Source organism: Alligator mississippiensis, chromosome 3 (assembly GCF_030867095.1).
Source record: "Alligator mississippiensis isolate rAllMis1 chromosome 3, rAllMis1, whole genome shotgun sequence".
NCBI lineage: Eukaryota > Metazoa > Chordata > Crocodylia > Alligatoridae > Alligator > Alligator mississippiensis.
The window spans coordinates 140,003,441-140,022,020 of record NC_081826.1 but is presented as its reverse complement, the minus strand read 5'-3'; the positions used below and the strand labels follow the sequence as shown (position 1 = coordinate 140,022,020).

Below are 18,580 nucleotides of genomic sequence, written 5' to 3'. Positions count from 1 at the left end.
TACAGACTCCTGTTTTTTTCATTTTACTTAAGATGCCCCCTTTAGTGTCAAGTAGTGACACAAAGTTTGATCTCATTTTCCATAAGCTGCTGAATATTTTCCTGCAAAACCCAATTATCACATTATTAAAATGTTCCCTAGTAAATCAGCATATTATCCTTATACAGAAAGAGACTGTATTACATTTGTTGCTAACTGCACAAATGTGCTCTATAGAAAAATGTTCCGTTTCATAAACTGTACCTGTTCTATTTGCATTGAGCGGACACTGACTCCAGGGCAATGGCTCTTGGAAGGAGTTGAAGAAATACCACATCACCCAGGCAATGATAGTGTTATAGTATAGGCCCACAAGGAAGGACACAAGCATCGCTGCTATGCCTAAAAGAAGGAGAAAAAAGAGCATGCCATGCAGCTTGCTATCATTTTAACTGTAAAACTAAAATGAACCCTCAGACTGTGTCCAGTCAGGTATATCAAAGCAAATTTTATTTTTAAGTGATGTGAATATACACAGCCCTTGGCTTCTAATATGTATTATAGGCTGGTCCTTACACACACACACGCACACACAAAGATCAAGTAATCAAAGTCAAGAACTGAAAGGTTAAGAAATGCTAAAATTAAGGTTTCCTCATTTAGGACACAGACTGGAGGATGGTGGTGGAATGCTAAGCTGTTCAGTGTTTCTTTTTATCCTCCTCATTATCAGCCATATATACTGATCACACTAAAGAACAGATAGGAAACTACTGGCCAAGAAACATACCAGCCAAGCAGTAGCGTAACTAGGGGTGGGTGAAAGGGATGCCCGTTTGGGGTGATAAGTTAAGAGGGACATTGGTATCTCTTTCAGTCCCCACAGAATGTTTGCCCTGGAAGTGTTCCCATGCTGGAAACTCCAAAGCCCAGCAGCTGCCACTTGAAGAGCAATAAACAGGGCAAGCAGAGTACACATGCTGGCAGCAGCAGCTCAGTTGGGATTGTGGAGTTCCTGATGTGGGTAAAGTACAGTCTGTGATCAGCGCCCCCTCCACCTTCAAATCTGTGCTATCACCTCCCTCACCCATCTCAGAACCTATACCCCCTGCAGCCCATGCCCCCACCCTGCTATCGCTCTTCAAACCTGTGCCTCCCCACCCCTGCTCTCACAACTGTGCATCACTCCCCCCTCCTCAGGGTATGACCTAGCAACTCTGTTACACCACTACACCTAAGACATCTTCAGTGTGTGGCTCCTCGTCTGAAAGAGTAGGCATGTTAATGTTTTTCTAGGGATTTGAACATGGTAGAATCACACTTACATGCCTGTTAGGTGAAATAGACTCTGTTCCTTAGGTCCTCACATTTTGTGGGATGTAGCATTTAATCGTGCTTTCTATGTTTCAAGCACAGCCTACAAATGCCTTCAATTGCAACTGAGAGTATTCAGCACTTCTGCAGATCAGATCTCAGGTATCTTTAGGCTGGCACCCAAAAATAAGACAGAAGTCAGCTTTGAAAAGTTGTTTAAGTGATTTCCCCAGCATTGCAAAGGGCCTCTGTAGCAGAAGCAAGATTAGAATCCATTTTCCAGGACAGCACGCAACTGGTCGAACCCTGAATCAGAATCACAGAATCATAGAAAAGAAGGGCCTGAAGGGACCTCTGGAGGTCATCTAGTCCATCCCTCACACAACTACAAGACATAGCACCCTAAACTGTCACAGATAAAGCAGAGAACAAATGGCAATCAGTGTCCTGCTCAAATGCCCATCCAGAAATTGCTAAAATACTCTCAAGAGATTCAAGGAAGAGAACCACACCGCCTGCTACAGAGGAAGGAAAAAACCTCCCCAGTCCATGCCATAAGGTAAAATTCCTTCCTTATCCCAAATATGGGGATCAGTCTGACCCTGAGTAGGGGGGGCATGACCCTCTATCCAGGAACCTCCAGATTTTAGTCCCAGTAGGAGCATTGGCACGCCCAAGTCAAAATCCCCAGCCTTGCCTTAAGCTGACACCCAGTGCTTTTGAGGAAGGGAAAAAAAGCTGTATGATGTGTAGCAACAGGAGAGGAAAACGCTTCCTTCCCAGCCTCATTTGGCAACTAGGAGAGCCCAGAAGCATGGGAAATATCCCTAGCATAGCATAGGCATAATTACTTCTAGATCATCCCTGATCAAAGCTTATCCGGCTTCTTGAATATCTCCAGCGATGGAAATTGCACAGCTTTCCCAGGCTGTCTATTATACCACCTCACTGTTCTAACAATGAAGTTTTTCCTGGTATCCAGTCTAAACATACTTTGCTGCACCTTCAAGTTATTGGTCTGTGTCCTGCTCTCTACCACAAGAGAGAAAAGGTGTTCTCCCCCTTCTTTATGGCAGCCCTTCAGATATTTTGAAGACTTCTATTATGTCCCCTCTTATTCGCTATTTCGGCAAACTGAACATACCTATTTCCTTCAATCTCTCTTTCCTTCAACAAGCCTTTTAACAATTTTTTTTTCCCACTTCTGTACCCTTTCTAACTTCTCCATGTTCTTTTTAAAATGTGGAGCCCAAAACTGCACACAGTACTCTAGATGAGGCCTAACCAGTGCCTATCACTTCCCATGTCTTGCACCTACTGCTCCTATTGAGGCAGCCCAAAACTGCATTTGTCTTTTGTACAGGTGTCACACTACAGACTCATATTGAGTCTGCAATCCAGGATTCCTAGATCCTTCTCTGTAGTGCTGCCATCCAACTATTTGTCACCCATTTTACATTTGTGTTTCTTGATTATTCTTCCCGAGGTGTAGCACTTTGCATTTGTCCTCATGGAACTTCATCCTGTTAGTTCCAGCTCAGATTTCCAAACTGTTAAGATCCTTCTGAATTGTGCCCCTGTTCTTCAGTGTTTGCAGTCCTTTCCAGTCCCTCCTTTCTTTTTTGCAATCCCCCTGCCTCATTTACTACACATTTTAATTTCTTCAACAAACCAACCAAGGGTCCAACAGACTACCACCTCCTTCCCTACACAGCCTTGAGCCCACTTCATCCTTTTCACTGACTTAGGTAAGGGTGTGTAGGGAAAATAGTTCTTCAGTGAGGATGAGTCACATACCAGCTGAGCATCACAAAGGAGCTAGACAAGGATGGAGCATGCTCAGTGCAGAAAATCTTCCAAGTAGTGACCTCAGCTGCTGATGAACCACTACTAAATACATGTAGACTACAGTTTTCATAGGCTCAGAAGTACCAATTTGACATAGATCTATGATGCTAAGGTAATCCTACCTCCTCCCTATTTCAAGGACCTGTTCCATTCCAAAGCTGGAGACCCTTGAGGTCCATGAAATCATTTTGTTATGATTGTTTGAGGGACGACCTTACATATTTTTGTCTAATGTCATTCTCCAAGAGACCTGAGTTACTCCAGCTGGAACTTTAAAACATAAATGCAATCCAAGACAGCCCTCTGGAACAGAAGATGCTGAGCATGCTTATTATAAGAAAAGCACTAGAGAATGGTGGCACTGTCTGTTGCATTTTTACTTAAGACATGTTTAAATATCTTTAGATGATAAGGGTAAATAAGGAGTAGACTGTGATTCAGGCTACACACTCCCACTTGGATCCATGGTTGCAACCTGCCCTGAGCCTTTTTGTGGGAGGGAAGCCTAGAGATGAGGTCCCAGATTTATTTTTCTTCTTTCAGCAAATGACCGTAAAATACATAGGCAGTCCAGGGTGCAGAGACTCAAAACTCTGGATTCCCCATTCCCAATGGACTGGGCTACACATTCAGGCTCCTTCTTGTCTGCTCTCCTTCAGGTCACTCTCAACTGCTCAGTGAGCTGCCTTCAAAAGGAGGAATGGGAGGTGCCCTGCCCAGACTAGCTGATGGCAGGAGGTTTGGGCATTCTCCTGGAAGGTGGAGATGGGCATTTGAGTCTCTCGGGCTTAGGAGAGCCTGAAACCAGATCTCCCACTTCCTGAGCAAGTTATACACCTGGTAGGCTTTTGTACTGAAGACCGAATCCTCCTCCTGGTATCTTTTGCAATGAATGCTGGTATGCTATCCATGTCATACAGTTGTTAGGCACAGAGCAGGCGCAAGGAATTAGCAACTTAAGTTCTTCTAAGTTCACCTGGTTCACAACAGAGCTCATGCGGGAGTCAGGCATGTGGGTGTTTGAACTGGTTTGCTTCTTAGCAAGAGGAGTAGCCACAGTCCAGGGAATCTTTCAGGTGAAAAAGGAAGGGCTTAATGAAGTTGGACACTTATGTGGTTTTGCAGCAGTTGGAATGGGATTGATATGGATTGCTTTTTGTAACCTACCATAATAGTTTGGATCTAAAACCAAATTTCCTGAAAGGATAATAAATGGTGAGCTACATAGAAGAACACAAGCAAAACCCAGAAGCTGACATTAAAGATAGAAAACAGAAATGAGTGGTCATACTGATGTTATGAGCCAAGCCCTAGGGCAGAGCCCTCGGAGGACAGAAAGGAAGACAAAAAAAAAAAGAAGCCCTGGAGAAAAGGAATACCAGTACATCATGAGCTGAGAGAGATATGTATGACCTGGCGTGAAGTGAAACAGTGAAGAAAGAACTGAGTGGAGGATCATTGCAGAAGTCCTTTGGGCCACTGTTCCTCCCACGTGTGGCCTGATGCAGGTTGCCAGCCTTTCACTTTTCCTGTTCAGTATGTGAGAGAGGCTGCCAGAAGGGTGAGTGAAGGCATGAGTAACAGTGTTTTTATCATCCTGACTACACCCAGTTGGATGGCTTTCTTAACCAGTTCAAACACATATGGCTGCATTCACATGAGTAGGGGCGTGTGCTTGCAGCAGCACAAATAGTAGCAGCACGAATTTCTGCTCTTACTTTGTGCTGCAGTGCATGCCTCTGCTCATGCAGTTTGCAGCAGGACACATCGTCCTGCTGCACTTTGTGCCACAGCCAGCCAGGGAATGGCACATGGAGATGGGGAAGCCCCTGTGCTGAGGCACCCTGTGCCTAAGCCAGCCGCTCCCTGGCTAGCTGGGGCGCAGGGTGCCTCAAGACGGGGGAGCAGGAAGCCCTGGGCTGGCTGCTCTCCTGTGTCCATGTGCCTGAGTGCAAGGGCTCTGCTGCAGAGCCCCTGCACTAAGGCATGTGAAGCCCCCGTCCTGAGGCACAGTGTGCCCCAGCCAGCTACACAGCTGGCTAGGGTGCAGTGTGCCTCAAGACGGGAGCACTGAAACATGCCCACTCACACTAAAACACCTTCATGCCCCAGCCAGCCGGGACAGCATCCATGCATGTGATGCTGCGGAGTTTTTTTACTGCTGAGAAGTAAATTAATTTATTCCAGCCTAATAAGGATGCACGTGTAGACACAAAATGTTTATTGCAGAGCTAATTAGTCTACGCTACAGTAAACATCTCATGTAGAGGTGCCCACAGAGAGAGAACTCCTCTATTCATCCAGGCTGCTGGCCCAAATTTCATTCAGAACCTAGCAATATCAATGCTGCTGGTGTTGTTCCCATCCTTAGGTATAGGGAAGCTCATTGAAACTTCCAATATCCTTAAAATCCTTGAAGTCCTATAAACATACAGGACTGCTCACAGTACCTGTCCACTGGAAATGGGACATCAGCCAGATAGCTTCAGGACTGTAGTGCTCAGAAGTTGAGTCCTCCAAGCAGTCTACAGTTCTCTGAGCTGATGATTGATCCCCTGAACCACTCACTCACCCTGGAGGAAACCTGTAATTCCTCAATGCCAAGATTAATTATGTGGGTTCTTGTGCCTTCTGTTTTATTTAGTTATAATCTTCCTCAGACTTACCCACACCCTTCAGGGTGGGATGGATGGAGCTCCAGACCCCCACACTCCCTTTTCTCAGCCTCTGACCAATGGCAAACTCAAGATGAAGCAGTGGGATGCCCTCCAGGACAAGCAGAATGAGGAAAGGAATCATGAAGGCTCCTGGAATTCAACAAAGGAAAACATTTAATACACGTGAAATACCCTGACAAAATCACAGATTGCCGTTTGGCATAGGTATGACAAATGGAACGTAAACCTAGGTAGTACTTAGATAAAATCTCTTTCTATTGTCTGATAAAAATAATATTTCTGACTAATCTTAATATTCAGATTGTTCAGTGGAAGAACTGTTGGCTGTATGAATTCAGCCAAAAGAGATCACTTTTTCCTACAGTGGCAAAAATGGGCCCAAATTATGTCCTCATGTTCCAGAAATGAAAATTTTGCATGCAAGTACTTGAAGATTGTTCAGGAAACTGGCTTATATCATTATACCTGCTCCAGACTGCTTATGTAGTGCTCAGTGTGCCACTTATACCAAGTGGTTAGAGGTGGGCAGAACAATGTGCTTCTCCCTGTCTACATGCACAGAGAGGGGTGCTGATTCAGATGCATTTGGGGCTCATAACTGCAACCAAAGTGAGTAGAAATTGTGAGTACTTAGTATCTCTGGTATCAATGTAACAGTCTAAATGATGAGCACCAAGTCAGAAGTCAGGAAATGGTGAATTCTAATGTTGGGGTGGATGATGAGAGCTTATATAAACTTTGAAATTGTACCATATTCACTGCATCAGTTAAAAAAAAATCTCAGTTTCGTTTGGACCTATCTGTTGTTACTGTGCTGGCCTTAAGCCAGCCAGTCTGTTCTTCTGCTTTATCTTCCTTATCTGCAGGGATCATGATTCTCTCTGTTAAAAAAATTGCAAATTCTCTGATTGAAACCCCCCAAATCCATGATTAAAAAGAAATGCCACTATATATAGAACACACATTTTTATTGATGTATTTACAAGCCCCACACCACCATAGTGAGCCCTCCCCCACCCCCCGAGCAGTAGCAAGGGTGGTGCAGTGGGGGTTGTGCCTATTGCTGCTGTCAGGCAGGCAGGGGGTCACTCACCATGGCAGTGCAGAGCTCCCAGTAGCAGCACTGAGCTTCGCTGCCTGACTCCGCTCTGCCTTGCCACACTCGGTCCCTGGAAGCCCTGGTAGGGAGGGCAGCAGGGCAGGGACCCTGAGCTCACAGGGGACAGCCCACAACCACCTCCACCATGGGCTCTGCTCTGGCCATGCTGCCCGTGGTGGAGGGGGAGCCGGGCTCCACACTCCGTTCCGCAGCAGCAGCTGCTGCCTCCCGTGGGCAGCAGCCAGGGCTCGGGTGATACCGCAGGGGGCAGGGAGCTGTGGACCTGGGTCCCTGGTCCCATAGCCCTGGCAGCTGGGGTCCCCCTCTGGCAGGGCTGGGAGGGTGGGAAGTGAGGGGCACCAGTAGGGCTGGGGGATGTGGGTGGGGAGTGAGGGGCATTGGCAGGACTGGGGAGCTGTGGGTGGGATGTGAGGGGCACCAGTAGGGCCCATGGGGCTGTGGGTGTGGAGTGAAAGGCACCAGCAGGACTGGGGGACTGTGGCTTGGGAGTGAGTCACCTGGACCTGTGTCCTGGTGAGTGAAGGAGGCAGGAGCAGCTCTGATTTTCCATGATAAAAAACTCAAAATCAAATGCCAAAATTTATAGGTATTTTGAATTTATTTTATTATAGTGATTGAGGCACTGGTAGGCTTCCAAATAGCTTTAAAATTGTAAACATATCAATAAAACATTGTGTATATATAGTGGCATTTCATTTTAATCAATGTGTGTGTGTGTGTGTGTGTGTGTGTGTGTGTGTGTGTGTGTGTGTATAATGCCATTTCATTTGAATCATTGAAAAACACAGATTTGGGGGGGTTTAATCAGAAAATCTGTGCTTTTTTATCAGAGAAAACAAGAATCCTTGCTCATCACTGAGCAGTGAAACTTTCTGTTTTTGCAGTGTTTAGTAAACAGCACTTAGTCATGTTTCTGTACATTCTAATTTAGCACATTGCAGAATTCTGGTACCTGCCCTGCACTGGGTAGTTCTGAATGGCACTGCATTGTGCTGCCTAGACTTGGCCTTACTGGATAATTATTCCCAATTTACTGTTACTTTTTAAGATTTATCAGTTTGCCATTTTTACTGCAATGAAGGTGGGTTATTTTGAAGCAGTATATTCCATGTTAATGCTATGTTCTAAGAGGGCCTAATTTATGCTGATTCTAACCAGAGCTGATTACTGGAGCTCTGTGCTAACATGTAATACATTGCTTCTCATAACCAGCTCTTACCTCCTTTCCCTTGGGATAGGAAAAACCCAGTGAAAATCACTGGTACTTATACCTCTTTAAGCATCTTTCCTACCCTAGCATTGTCATGCATGATCCATGCCATACCAGGATACCAGGCCATACCAGGATACCAGGCCATACCAGGATCCTACTCCCAAACTTAAACCTCAACTCTGTCATGTATCTGCTCACCATGTATAAGACACTCTACTGTTCTCCAGGTCTTTTCTCATCACAAGTCAATCCCTTCTAAATGGAGAGTCTCCATATCACATAAACTGTCCCCTACTGATGTTAACACTCTGGTGCTTTCCATGAAAGCCTTCCATCTTTATGTCATTGCAAGCCAGGTACTGTTCTACCTATAAGAAGTGTAAATGGACTGAAAATTGTGGTTGAGTGGGTTCTCCTGTCCCTTCCTACTTTTTAGTGATTCACTCTTAGGGTCAGCCATCAGTGTGTTACAAGAGTAGATACATTAATGAATTGTACTAAGGCACCTAAATCCACTTAGATGTCCAATAGGTGGATTAGATTATGGCCCATTATGTATATAATACAATACATGTTGGGGTTTTTTTCTGTTTTAAATATTGTTTGCTTCCAATATGTGACTGAGCTGTTTTGCATTCCAGTTTTTCTTTAGATGCAAATGGATAATTAAGCCAGAAGACATTAATGAGTAGTTAAATTCAATAATATTCCACGGTGTTCATATCTTGCATAATACCTCATTGCATACAATCATAGATAAACTTCTAGAGAGCTAAAAAGCACTGATAAAAAGCAATACAAATGTAAAGTTTGCTGTAGCAGTGCTTGGTGAATAAATAACTTTAAGTATAGCTATATAAATGAACATAAGGATGTGTTAGAATCAGGGATTTGTTTTTCCTCTTTGTTGGGTTTGGCTTTACTTCTGAAGTCCTACTTTGCGAAAAACCCCTTCAAACTTCCTATTCCTCTTTGTACCATCCTGGGAAATTATATTGTGGGGGAACCCAGGTGCATATTTTTTGAGTGAGCACCCTTTTGTGGACCTGCACAGTGGCCACACAGGATATGTTAGGGCTTATTCACCTTCAGGTTATAAACTCTACTGGCCCACTTCTGTCCTGTGCACAACAAACCCAGAAATGAGGTTGTGAGAGTCCTGGGGATACTCTGGGGGTGTCCTCAAGCACGGTAAAAGCTCAGATCTTGAGCTTGGTGCTAGGGGCACTACCAACATATCATACTACTTTGCAGTATTAAATCCTTTGTATAGTAAAGATATAATGAGGACCTGACTCAAACCCTTTTCGTAACTGCAATTCAGTTATTTTATTTTTTATATTACATCTGCATTATTATTGTGTCTCTTTGAATAAATTTAGAAATCCATTTTTCTAAGAATTTCTAATTTGCAATAGAAATTATCCTTATAGACTTCACTTGACTTCCAACAAACAGATCACATATGCATTTCAGTCTGAAAAGTTTCTGCATGGAATTGCTTTTCTGTTTGTTTGAACTGTGTTTGAGCTCCAGCTGAGGAACAGCGGTTTATTGACTGTTGACACGGTATCATCTCTAACATCTCTGACATGGTCAATTTAATAATAGTGCCACAACAACAAGCAAGGTATCTGTCACAGAGTAGTACAGTTTGCTATAGGCTTATGCTAATTGTATAAAATATTTTACCAAGACTGAAAGTTTAAACATTACATCTTGTTTTTCATAGTGCCTTGTCAGGGATGAAGCACAAATGTTTAACACAGTCAATTAAATGAGATAGTTCTCAATAAAGATTAACCATAAGACAAGGTCTAATGTCAGGAATATCTAACAAATGAAAAGAAAGTTCATTCTGAGGCTGCCAGTTGAAGTGCTGATGCATACTTCCTAACCTTTACACTGCACTCATATTGAAATCAAGTGCATATTTAGTAATGACATATTTTGGAATCATTTAATACATAATTTCAAGGGTAGAACATTTTATTTCACCCCATTGTGCTACTGCAAATACTCTCCTTTCAAAGGGAAAGCCACAAACTAAACCAGTGCAAAGGCAATGTAACCACTCGTATCCATCTCTATATTTGGTCATCAAAAAAAGGCTGTGTGTAGGAGAAAGAACCCCCTCAATCCTAAATTTAAAGTTTGAATGTCTGGAAAAAGAAGAGTTGTTATAAACTGCAAATGTTGCTCTTATTTCAAGTTAATATTGTCTGTCTGCATTTTAAAAGTTCCTTGTTCATCACAGTTCAAAAAACACAGGGTAAATCTCTGCTTCACTCAGTTCCCTTTGCACTGTTCACAGGACCTGAAATGATTTGTGACTGACTGGGCATATCTACACATGCATTACTGTACCTTTGTTACTGTGCATTAAGTTTAGTACCTGTAGTAACAGGTACTAACTCAATGTGTAGTACTGCATAGTAGCGCCAGCACGTGGTCTTTTAATGATGCTAATGCGCTGTAGACTAATTCTACTGCACATTATCGCATTGGCACGGCTTTTGCCATGACACGCTAATGCGCAGTAGAATTAGTCTACTGCACATTTAGTGTCTCATGTAGCTATGCCCTCTAAGCTCCTAGCTGGACAGAGCCCTGGACTGGGAGATGCCCTTAGTGGTAAGAAGTTGGTATTGTTAGCATCTGCACCTCTGGTATAAAGAGAGAGAGGAAATGAGCACAGTGCACCCCAGGACCCAGTTGGCTTTTGACACCTTACAGATCACAGGCAGTAGGAACATCTTAGAGAAGAACTGAGTCTGCTCAACCCTGTCCATGGGATAGAGAATCAATGGATGAGTGCTGAAGCCCTGACAGAGCTGCTCCCTGCTGGCCCACCAGAAACTGAATGCCTCATTTAAAAAAAAAAAGCATAAATAGGAGCCAAGTGGAATAAATATAACTTACCAGAACTCAGCATTGGTCCTGCTCCATTTCCATGGAAGCAGATAATAAATCTGGGCTTACAAAAAAAAACACGTTCTGTGTATAACTATATATACCCTCACTTATGTTAAAAAGAACTTTAAAGATTGCAAAATAAAGCATTCAACATCAGGAAACATGGGCTAGGGGCCAGATTCTATTCCACATGTTAGGCATGTAGAAGAACGTAGGTGCCTCACAGTGTCATTCTAGTCCATCCTCCTTGAGTCCATGAAAAAGTTAATGCAAAAGTTAGGTCAATCCTCCTCTTTGCTACTATTTTGTGATTTAATCTTAAAGGTTAAATGACAGCATATTACAAAAGTAGATGCATTCATGGATTTTTAGGACTTGAGTGGGATAGAATAGAAGCCTGCTTAAGAGCCTAAGTTCACTAATGGCTTTTTTACATGTTACACTTTAATCTTCACAAATGTTGATCAGTGCTAGTGTTAGCTCAAGTTTAGGCCAGGCATACATTCAGGCTAAAAACCTTCTCTGACTGTCCCTGACCTGCACAGCTGGGACTTGCTACTAGAGGGCTGGCAGGCAGTGGCCTGACTAGGAGCTACAGCTGTGAGGTGCCACTATAGGGCTGGTGAGCCAGGACAGACTGCTCTCCATGGGAGTAGGTTGGAGAGGTGGGTGGGTGGGAGTAGGAACATGAGGCTGGAAGGGGGAGAGTTTAATGAAGGGAACTGGGTAGTGAAATGGGAGGTGAACAGGCAATGGGTAGGAATGGCAGCTGGACTGGGTGATGAAATGAAGGAAGTCAGCCACTGAAGCCACTAAAGGATAAAATAAAAAGAAATAATAATAATAATAATTATAATTATAATAATTATAATAATAAAGAATTTATAAAGAAATAAAGAGGAAGTAAATTAAAGAAAGTCTTGTATCTTAATAAATTGGGATTGGGATTGGGATTGAGTAGCCCCAGATCCTGGGGATAGTGTCCCTGTCCTGGGAGGGAAGCCCGAGATCATAGGGACCCCTATCCGCAGAGCTGACCTGAGCACGGTGCGGGGCCCAAGGCAAATCAGCCCATGTGAGGACCTGCCCCTGATCTGATCCCATGGGCCCTGGACCTGAAGCAGCAGCGGGGAAGGGGTAGCTAGCAGCTGGACACACAGCTGCCACTCCGCCAAGCTCCGCGCCACCGCTGCTCCACCCAGCTCCACGGGGCCCCCCAAAGTGCAGGGCCCTGGGCGGTCACCCCGATTCACCCCCCTAGGAATGGCCCTACCTATCTGGCCTCCTACTTTGCTTCACCCCAGCCCCCCAGCCCTCCCTTCCAGACCAATCTGTGCCCCTGCAAGGTGCACAACCAGATCACACCCCAAGGGGCGGGAGGGGGGGTTGTCTTGGTGCCAGTACTGGTGTCCTGGGCAGTAGAATTCATGGGGTGGAAAGTTTGTCCACACAGAACAGGAGGGGTGGGGAAGGGGACATTGAATCCGGGAATGCTGAAGGATTGCAACTTGGATGGCTTATCTCTGGGGTGTGGCTACCCATTTGCGGAACATGAGCTGGGTAACATGGGTCAGAGATAAACTTGCCCTGGAGTGGTGTAACTTCAAGAAGCCTAAAGGGCAATTAAAACTAGTTTATATAGCTTAATGTGTGGACAATCCAGGGGTTAAGAACTCCCTGAGCTGCCTAAAATTAATGTGTAACAAGGCCCTTAGATGTCTAATAGGTGGAATAAAATTGGATCTCATGTGACTTAAATTCTGCCCCATTGTGTGCATCTATATTGAGGCAGTCTTCAGTTACGTTATTACACATGATTTATTCACAGGACCTTTTTCTTCTTCGGTACATTGAATGCAGGGTACTTATGGCATAGCCCGCTGTGCATTATTTCTATACAACCTCTTCATTCACCGTATGGTCCTAGGCCTTCTGTAGTTATGTCTATACTGCAGGATGCATTGTAGCTCGGGGCACCTGAGCTAGAGGCAGTCAGGTAGCTCGCACAGTATAAGCAGTGTGGACTATTTCTTAGCAGAGTTGTTCCTCTGCCCTGACTAAACTGTTTCCCAGCACCTCAATACCATCTAGCAATTACAGCCATGTTGCATCACACATCATGCAAACTTTGCACAATATTGCTCACTACTTCACATGCCTTAACAATTTTTTTGGTACTCCTCTTCATACTAGTACCTAGTGCTCATGGCACCCTGAATTCATTTATCTTTGCACACCTCTCTGGAATAAGGCACATCTCAAAGATGAGGCAATATGGCACAGAAAATAAGACCGCAGTTGTCAAATGCCCACAGATTTGGGACAACCACTCTAAGAAACATACAGCTACATCTTTCAAGGCATTGAAGGGCTAAAGACATGGATAGGGACCCAATGGGATGTTCTAAAGACCATAGGTGTCCGAAAGGATTGAGGCACATAGATGTTGTGAAAATCTATTCAGACAGACATCTGCATCTTCAAACAGTTCACTACTTTTAGATCCTTTGAACCTGATTTTTCAGCAAGCCTAGCATTTTATATGCTCAAAGTTCAGAGCTGTGCCCACAGACATGCTCAGTCATTCTCTGGTTCAGTGTACGCTGGACAGCATCCTATTCAGACCAGGTGTTTGAGGAGCAGCAAGGACCTATGAAAAGTGGAAGGAGGGAACAAGGGGGACAGGGCACTGGGAGGCAAGTCCAGACTGCAGACGTAGGGGCTTCTGGGGGATGTGAGGGATTAAAGGGGTGGGAGGTGGAGGGTACTGGATGGCAGCTCCTCATACATGTTCAGTAGAGAGGAACAGGAATGCTCTCTGAGGATCCCCAGGGAAAACCATTTGATCATCCTTGCCAACTCCTGTGCAGGGTTCTGAGCCCTGCAAGAGAGGTCCTGAAATGAAAATGTTTCTGAAGCTGGGCATGTGGATAGAGCTGTGTGTGAGAAATCTGGCTCTGGACTCAGCAGCAAAGCCTCCCTAACGCCCAGTGGCCTTGGAATCCTTTTCTCCTTGCAATCTGGGTGCAGGGCTAGGGGAAAGGGAAAGCTGGGGAAGCACTACTAGGAGCTCCAGGCAGGGACAAGCCCCAGGAAGGAGGGAGTGATGGCTATTTAAAATAAAAGCTCATTACTTTTAGCTGTGGGACTACAAGTGGAAGGATATTTCTTTAAAAATATGTTTACTGTAATTTTTTGGATAATTAATATTTTTTCTTCAGAAAAAAAGCAGTAGTGCTGGCCTATATTAGCAGGTGCATCACTGGGAAGTCAAAGTGATTCTTCTACTTTATTTGGCACTGGGGAGTCTTCACCTGAAGTACTGACTCCAGTTTTGGGTGCCACACTTCCAATAAAACAAATTAGAACAAGTCCAATGGACAGCAACAAAATGATTAGAGGAAATAATCTAGGAAACGAGACTTCCGTGAAAAGTGGAAGAACTGGGATTATTTAGTGTGAAGAAGAAAAGACTTTGGTGAGGATTTAGGAACAGTTTTTGAATACAAAAAAGTGCAGAAAATAAACATAGGAACATTGGACTGGAGTCCAGTCCAGTGCAGCCACAGGTTATCATCAATCAAAGGGATTCCCAAAATTGCCTCTTTGAACCCTCACATATAACTACAAGAATTAATGTTTGAAGCACTATTAACACCCCATAGCCTGGCAAGGATGAAAAACCTGGGAAGCAAGGGCATTTCCAATGCTCTGCCACTGCAATAGCAGGGAAGCAGTTAAGTAATATGATGTGAATCAATTGTTTTCTGTGTTCTCGGAAGACAGGACAAGAAGTCATGGCTTAAAGTGCAGCAAGGGAGATTTAGGATAGATATGAGGGAGAACTTTTTCACCCTGAGGGTGATTGAGCATTGGAACAGATTACCTAAAAAGGTTGTGGAATCTCTAATCAATGGAAATTTTGAAATGTAGGTTAGACAAACATTTGTTTGGAGTGGTTCAGACACAGATAATACTGCTTTGAGGAGGATAGGTTACATCCTATGACCCTTCCAGTACTGTTTTTGTTGTGGTTCTGTTTAATTTATTTACAATGCTTTAAACATATTTTTGAAATGCTTTCAACATGTGAAAATTGAGCATTTTTTAAAGGATTTAAGGTTTCTAAATATAAACACTGCACTAAAATATTCAAAAATATATCTCTGATTAGCATTTTTCCAGCATTTAGTAGTGTGATTGATGTTGTAAATCTTTCATACAAAGGTCTGTTCAACTCAGATAAATCTTTATTAAAAATAATCCTAACATTTTAATACATTGAAAGGGGGTAGTATGTTCCTTTGGTGGTTCATCTCCCAGCAGCATTTTCTAGCCCTGGGACAGGAAAGGTATACATGCATCAGGTGAGAAAGTAGGAGGGGAGATGCAATTAAGTAATGGAAAATGCCATCTGTTACCTGGAGGTGATCTGAGAGGAAAGATATGTGAAGAGTTGCTTCAATTTGTGTGGTTTCACTTCGACTAGCCAGGAAGAAGCATATCTTTTTGTGTGCATTAAAGTTGACTTTTCACCTTGCAGTTCTCTCATGCACACACTGGCAAGCAGAAGTGGGGTTCTGGTCAAGAAACTAAAAAACATGGCTGTCTTGACACTGGCATTTCTCTTAAAAAACACATGTGTACATACACAATCTCCAAAATGCACATGGGTTTCAGAAAAAAACCCTTAAAAAGCATCTCATTATTGGTGTGTGTGTGTCTGGCTGAAGAAACAGCTCCCAATAACTTCTGACTTGCATCAGTAACTCTGTCCTTCGCCCTAATGAGGTGTAGTTATTTTAAAAAGAAATCACACTAGGCTTGTGAGTAGTTTGAACTATCAGCTCAAAACAAGAGCTTCTCTTTCAGAACAAAACCTCCCCTTCACATCTCGTTCCGCCCCACTGAGAGCAGAATTCAAGTGGAAAATTACCAGGAAACAGCCAATAGCAGGATTTAAATATGCACTATATGGCTGTAGCTTAAATTCAAGGCCACAGCATATCATCTTGAACCTGAATACAGACAGACATTGAAGAAGATGGTCCATGAATTCTGGCTTGCTGCTGAGTCCCCATTCTAGTACCCATGTGCAGATGAATTTCTCATTCATGGTGCCCAGGCTTGGTCCATGTGGTGGACCCAGATTTACTCTAAAAAACTTTGAAGTGGCAGTGAATCGTGGACACACAGGGATGAAGCCCTAGTGCAAGGTATCAGGTGGGCGGGGGTAGGGATGTAACTTGGCCCACCGATGTGCCCACTAAAAAGTGGTAAGAACTGTAAAAAATGGATGGCATAGTATCTTTAGGAGAGGGAACTGCATTTCAAGAACATTTTTCAAACAAGTTCAAATTTGCCCCACATTTCTACTATGGACCTGTGATTCACATTAAAGGTTAAGGCAACCTAAGTATATATATGGGGGCATATTCTATTCCAGGTATACATAATAGACATAGGTGCCTAAGTGCATTCTACCCTGCTTAAGTCCCTGAGACTCTGTTAATGCAAAAGGTGGATGAGTGCTCCTCCTCATTGTGTTTCTGTCAGATGAAAATGTGTTACAAAAGTAGATGCATTCATGGGTTTTCAAGACTCAAGCACTGTAAAACAGAATCACACTTAGGTGCCTAACTCTACTTTGCTGTTGAATAGATGGAATAGAATCTGGCCTTTGATTTTAAGGCACTTAGCAAAAACCCCAAGTGTTAAACAACAAAATATCCTACACTGGCACTGCTACCTTACTAAGATATTTTGCATTCACTCCGGTATCACAGATGTGTCATACATTATCTAAAGCAAGTGAAAAACCTCTGAGCTATACGTACTTGCACATGTCTTCTTTAATGGAAACAGTAGTGTATCTTCCCCAAACCTTTCACAGTCCCAGGAATATAGGACTGAATAGGGCCTCTGGCCATCAAAGGCCAGCCTCTTGCATTTTCAGGTGACTGCTTGTTCAGAGGTGTCCCTGAGAAACCCTTCTTGCCTACCAAGCCACAAAGCACCCAGTGAAGGTTTTGCAAGGGTGGGACAAGATGTGTTAACAGAGCCTTGGCTACTGCAGTGGCAAGAATTTGCTAGGTAAAGTATACTGTATGGGTTCCTAGGAAGCAAACTGCCCATGCTACAGATATAGGCAAACAAACAAATGAAAAACAGGTTCACAGTCTCCTTCCTAACCCCAGATCTGGGGATTAGTTTGCCCCTAAGTGCAAGAGCAAGACCTGCTGCCCAGGAACCCAAATCAATGTCCCACCTTGACCCAGAGCAGGTATCTAATGTTTCAGAGGAAGGTGAAAAGAACCCAGAAGTCCAACAATGCATTAATGAAAAGGTAGAATGCCTGGACCCTGCAGGCAACCAGTGAAGCCTTGAAGCATGGGTTACCAGACACCTTTTAGAGTTGAGTTTGTTGGACCATTTTCTGTGTTAAAAATAATTCTTGCATATGAAAAAGGGAAAGTCATTTCATATTAAATGACAACAGATACACATCTAGTTTCATACAACCATACTTTCATGACAGTAGCCTGTATAAAAGACTTCCCTTATTAGTACATTATATCTTGGAAATTGAAATATATCAAGTATATATTGGCTTCACTTTCTTTTAAAATCAGCTCCATCAAGCAATAGATCCTTGTCAGTTTCTAGTGTTTGCTTAATATGGCTTTCTGTGCATATATTACTACAATATAAACGATACATTTATTTTATACTTTCCACTGTTTCATGTAAGCAATATACTTGATGGATCATGGATTTCAAACCCTCAGAAATATCTTCCATAATATCTCCAAAGCACCCATAACCAACATACTTAGAAAGCAAATTGAAAGAGTTGTTTTGCAAGCTAGAGACAATGACAGAATTTTTAACAGAGATAAACTAAATATTATTGCAATATGCAATGCATCCATATAAATTAATTTCCCTGAATGAGAAACTGAAGCTACTTTTCATTCTTTCTATTTCTTTAAATCAATGATTAAAAAGCATACCTCCTCCATGACTCTGGCAGAGATAAGGAAACCGCCATACATTTCCTAAACCCACACAAAAGCCTATGCAGGTTAACATATACTGAGCTTTGTTATCCCATTTCGGTCTTGAATCTGCTTCTTCTTTCTCAAGGATTTCTAGCTGTTCATGGGAAGGTATTCTATTTTCCAGGCCTGGATTAGGCAACTTTATCTTTACCATTATGTATGTCTTTTATCTTAAAATAATGCTCTGGACAAGAATGAACAGAGCAAGCAGCCAGTTATAGATCTGAATCAAAAGGGATCATCAAATGTTGGCTTCAGCTATATATAGTGAACCTTTGGCACTAAACCTGAAAGTGCAGACTTGTGGTAAAAAGAAGCGTCAGCAAATCATTTAATTAACCAAGTCAGCACTGATATTTATTAATGTCTTATCTGCCAAGGCTCCATGGAGCACTTTGTTCATTTTGTACAAGACATCAATACCAGTTGCTGCAATTCAGGAGGTAATTTG

At 43.1% G+C, this 18,580-nt stretch overlaps 1 protein-coding gene across 1 annotated transcript in view; it reads right to left on the bottom strand.

Annotated features, from left to right (window-relative positions):
- SLC6A19 (solute carrier family 6 member 19) overlaps positions 1 to 18,369 on the bottom strand; it is a 35,399-nt gene extending 17,030 nt beyond the window's left edge. Inside the window, exons 1-3 of the mRNA XM_006272903.3 lie at positions 18,082 to 18,369; positions 5,808 to 5,948; positions 244 to 381 (exon numbers count right to left, since the gene is read on the bottom strand). Coding sequence (XP_006272965.1) covers positions 244 to 381; positions 5,808 to 5,948; positions 18,082 to 18,283 — 481 coding nt within the window. The 5' untranslated portion in view covers positions 18,284 to 18,369. The remainder of the gene's footprint in view (positions 1 to 243; positions 382 to 5,807; positions 5,949 to 18,081) is intronic.
- Between the last annotated feature and the right edge of the window lie 211 nt (positions 18,370 to 18,580).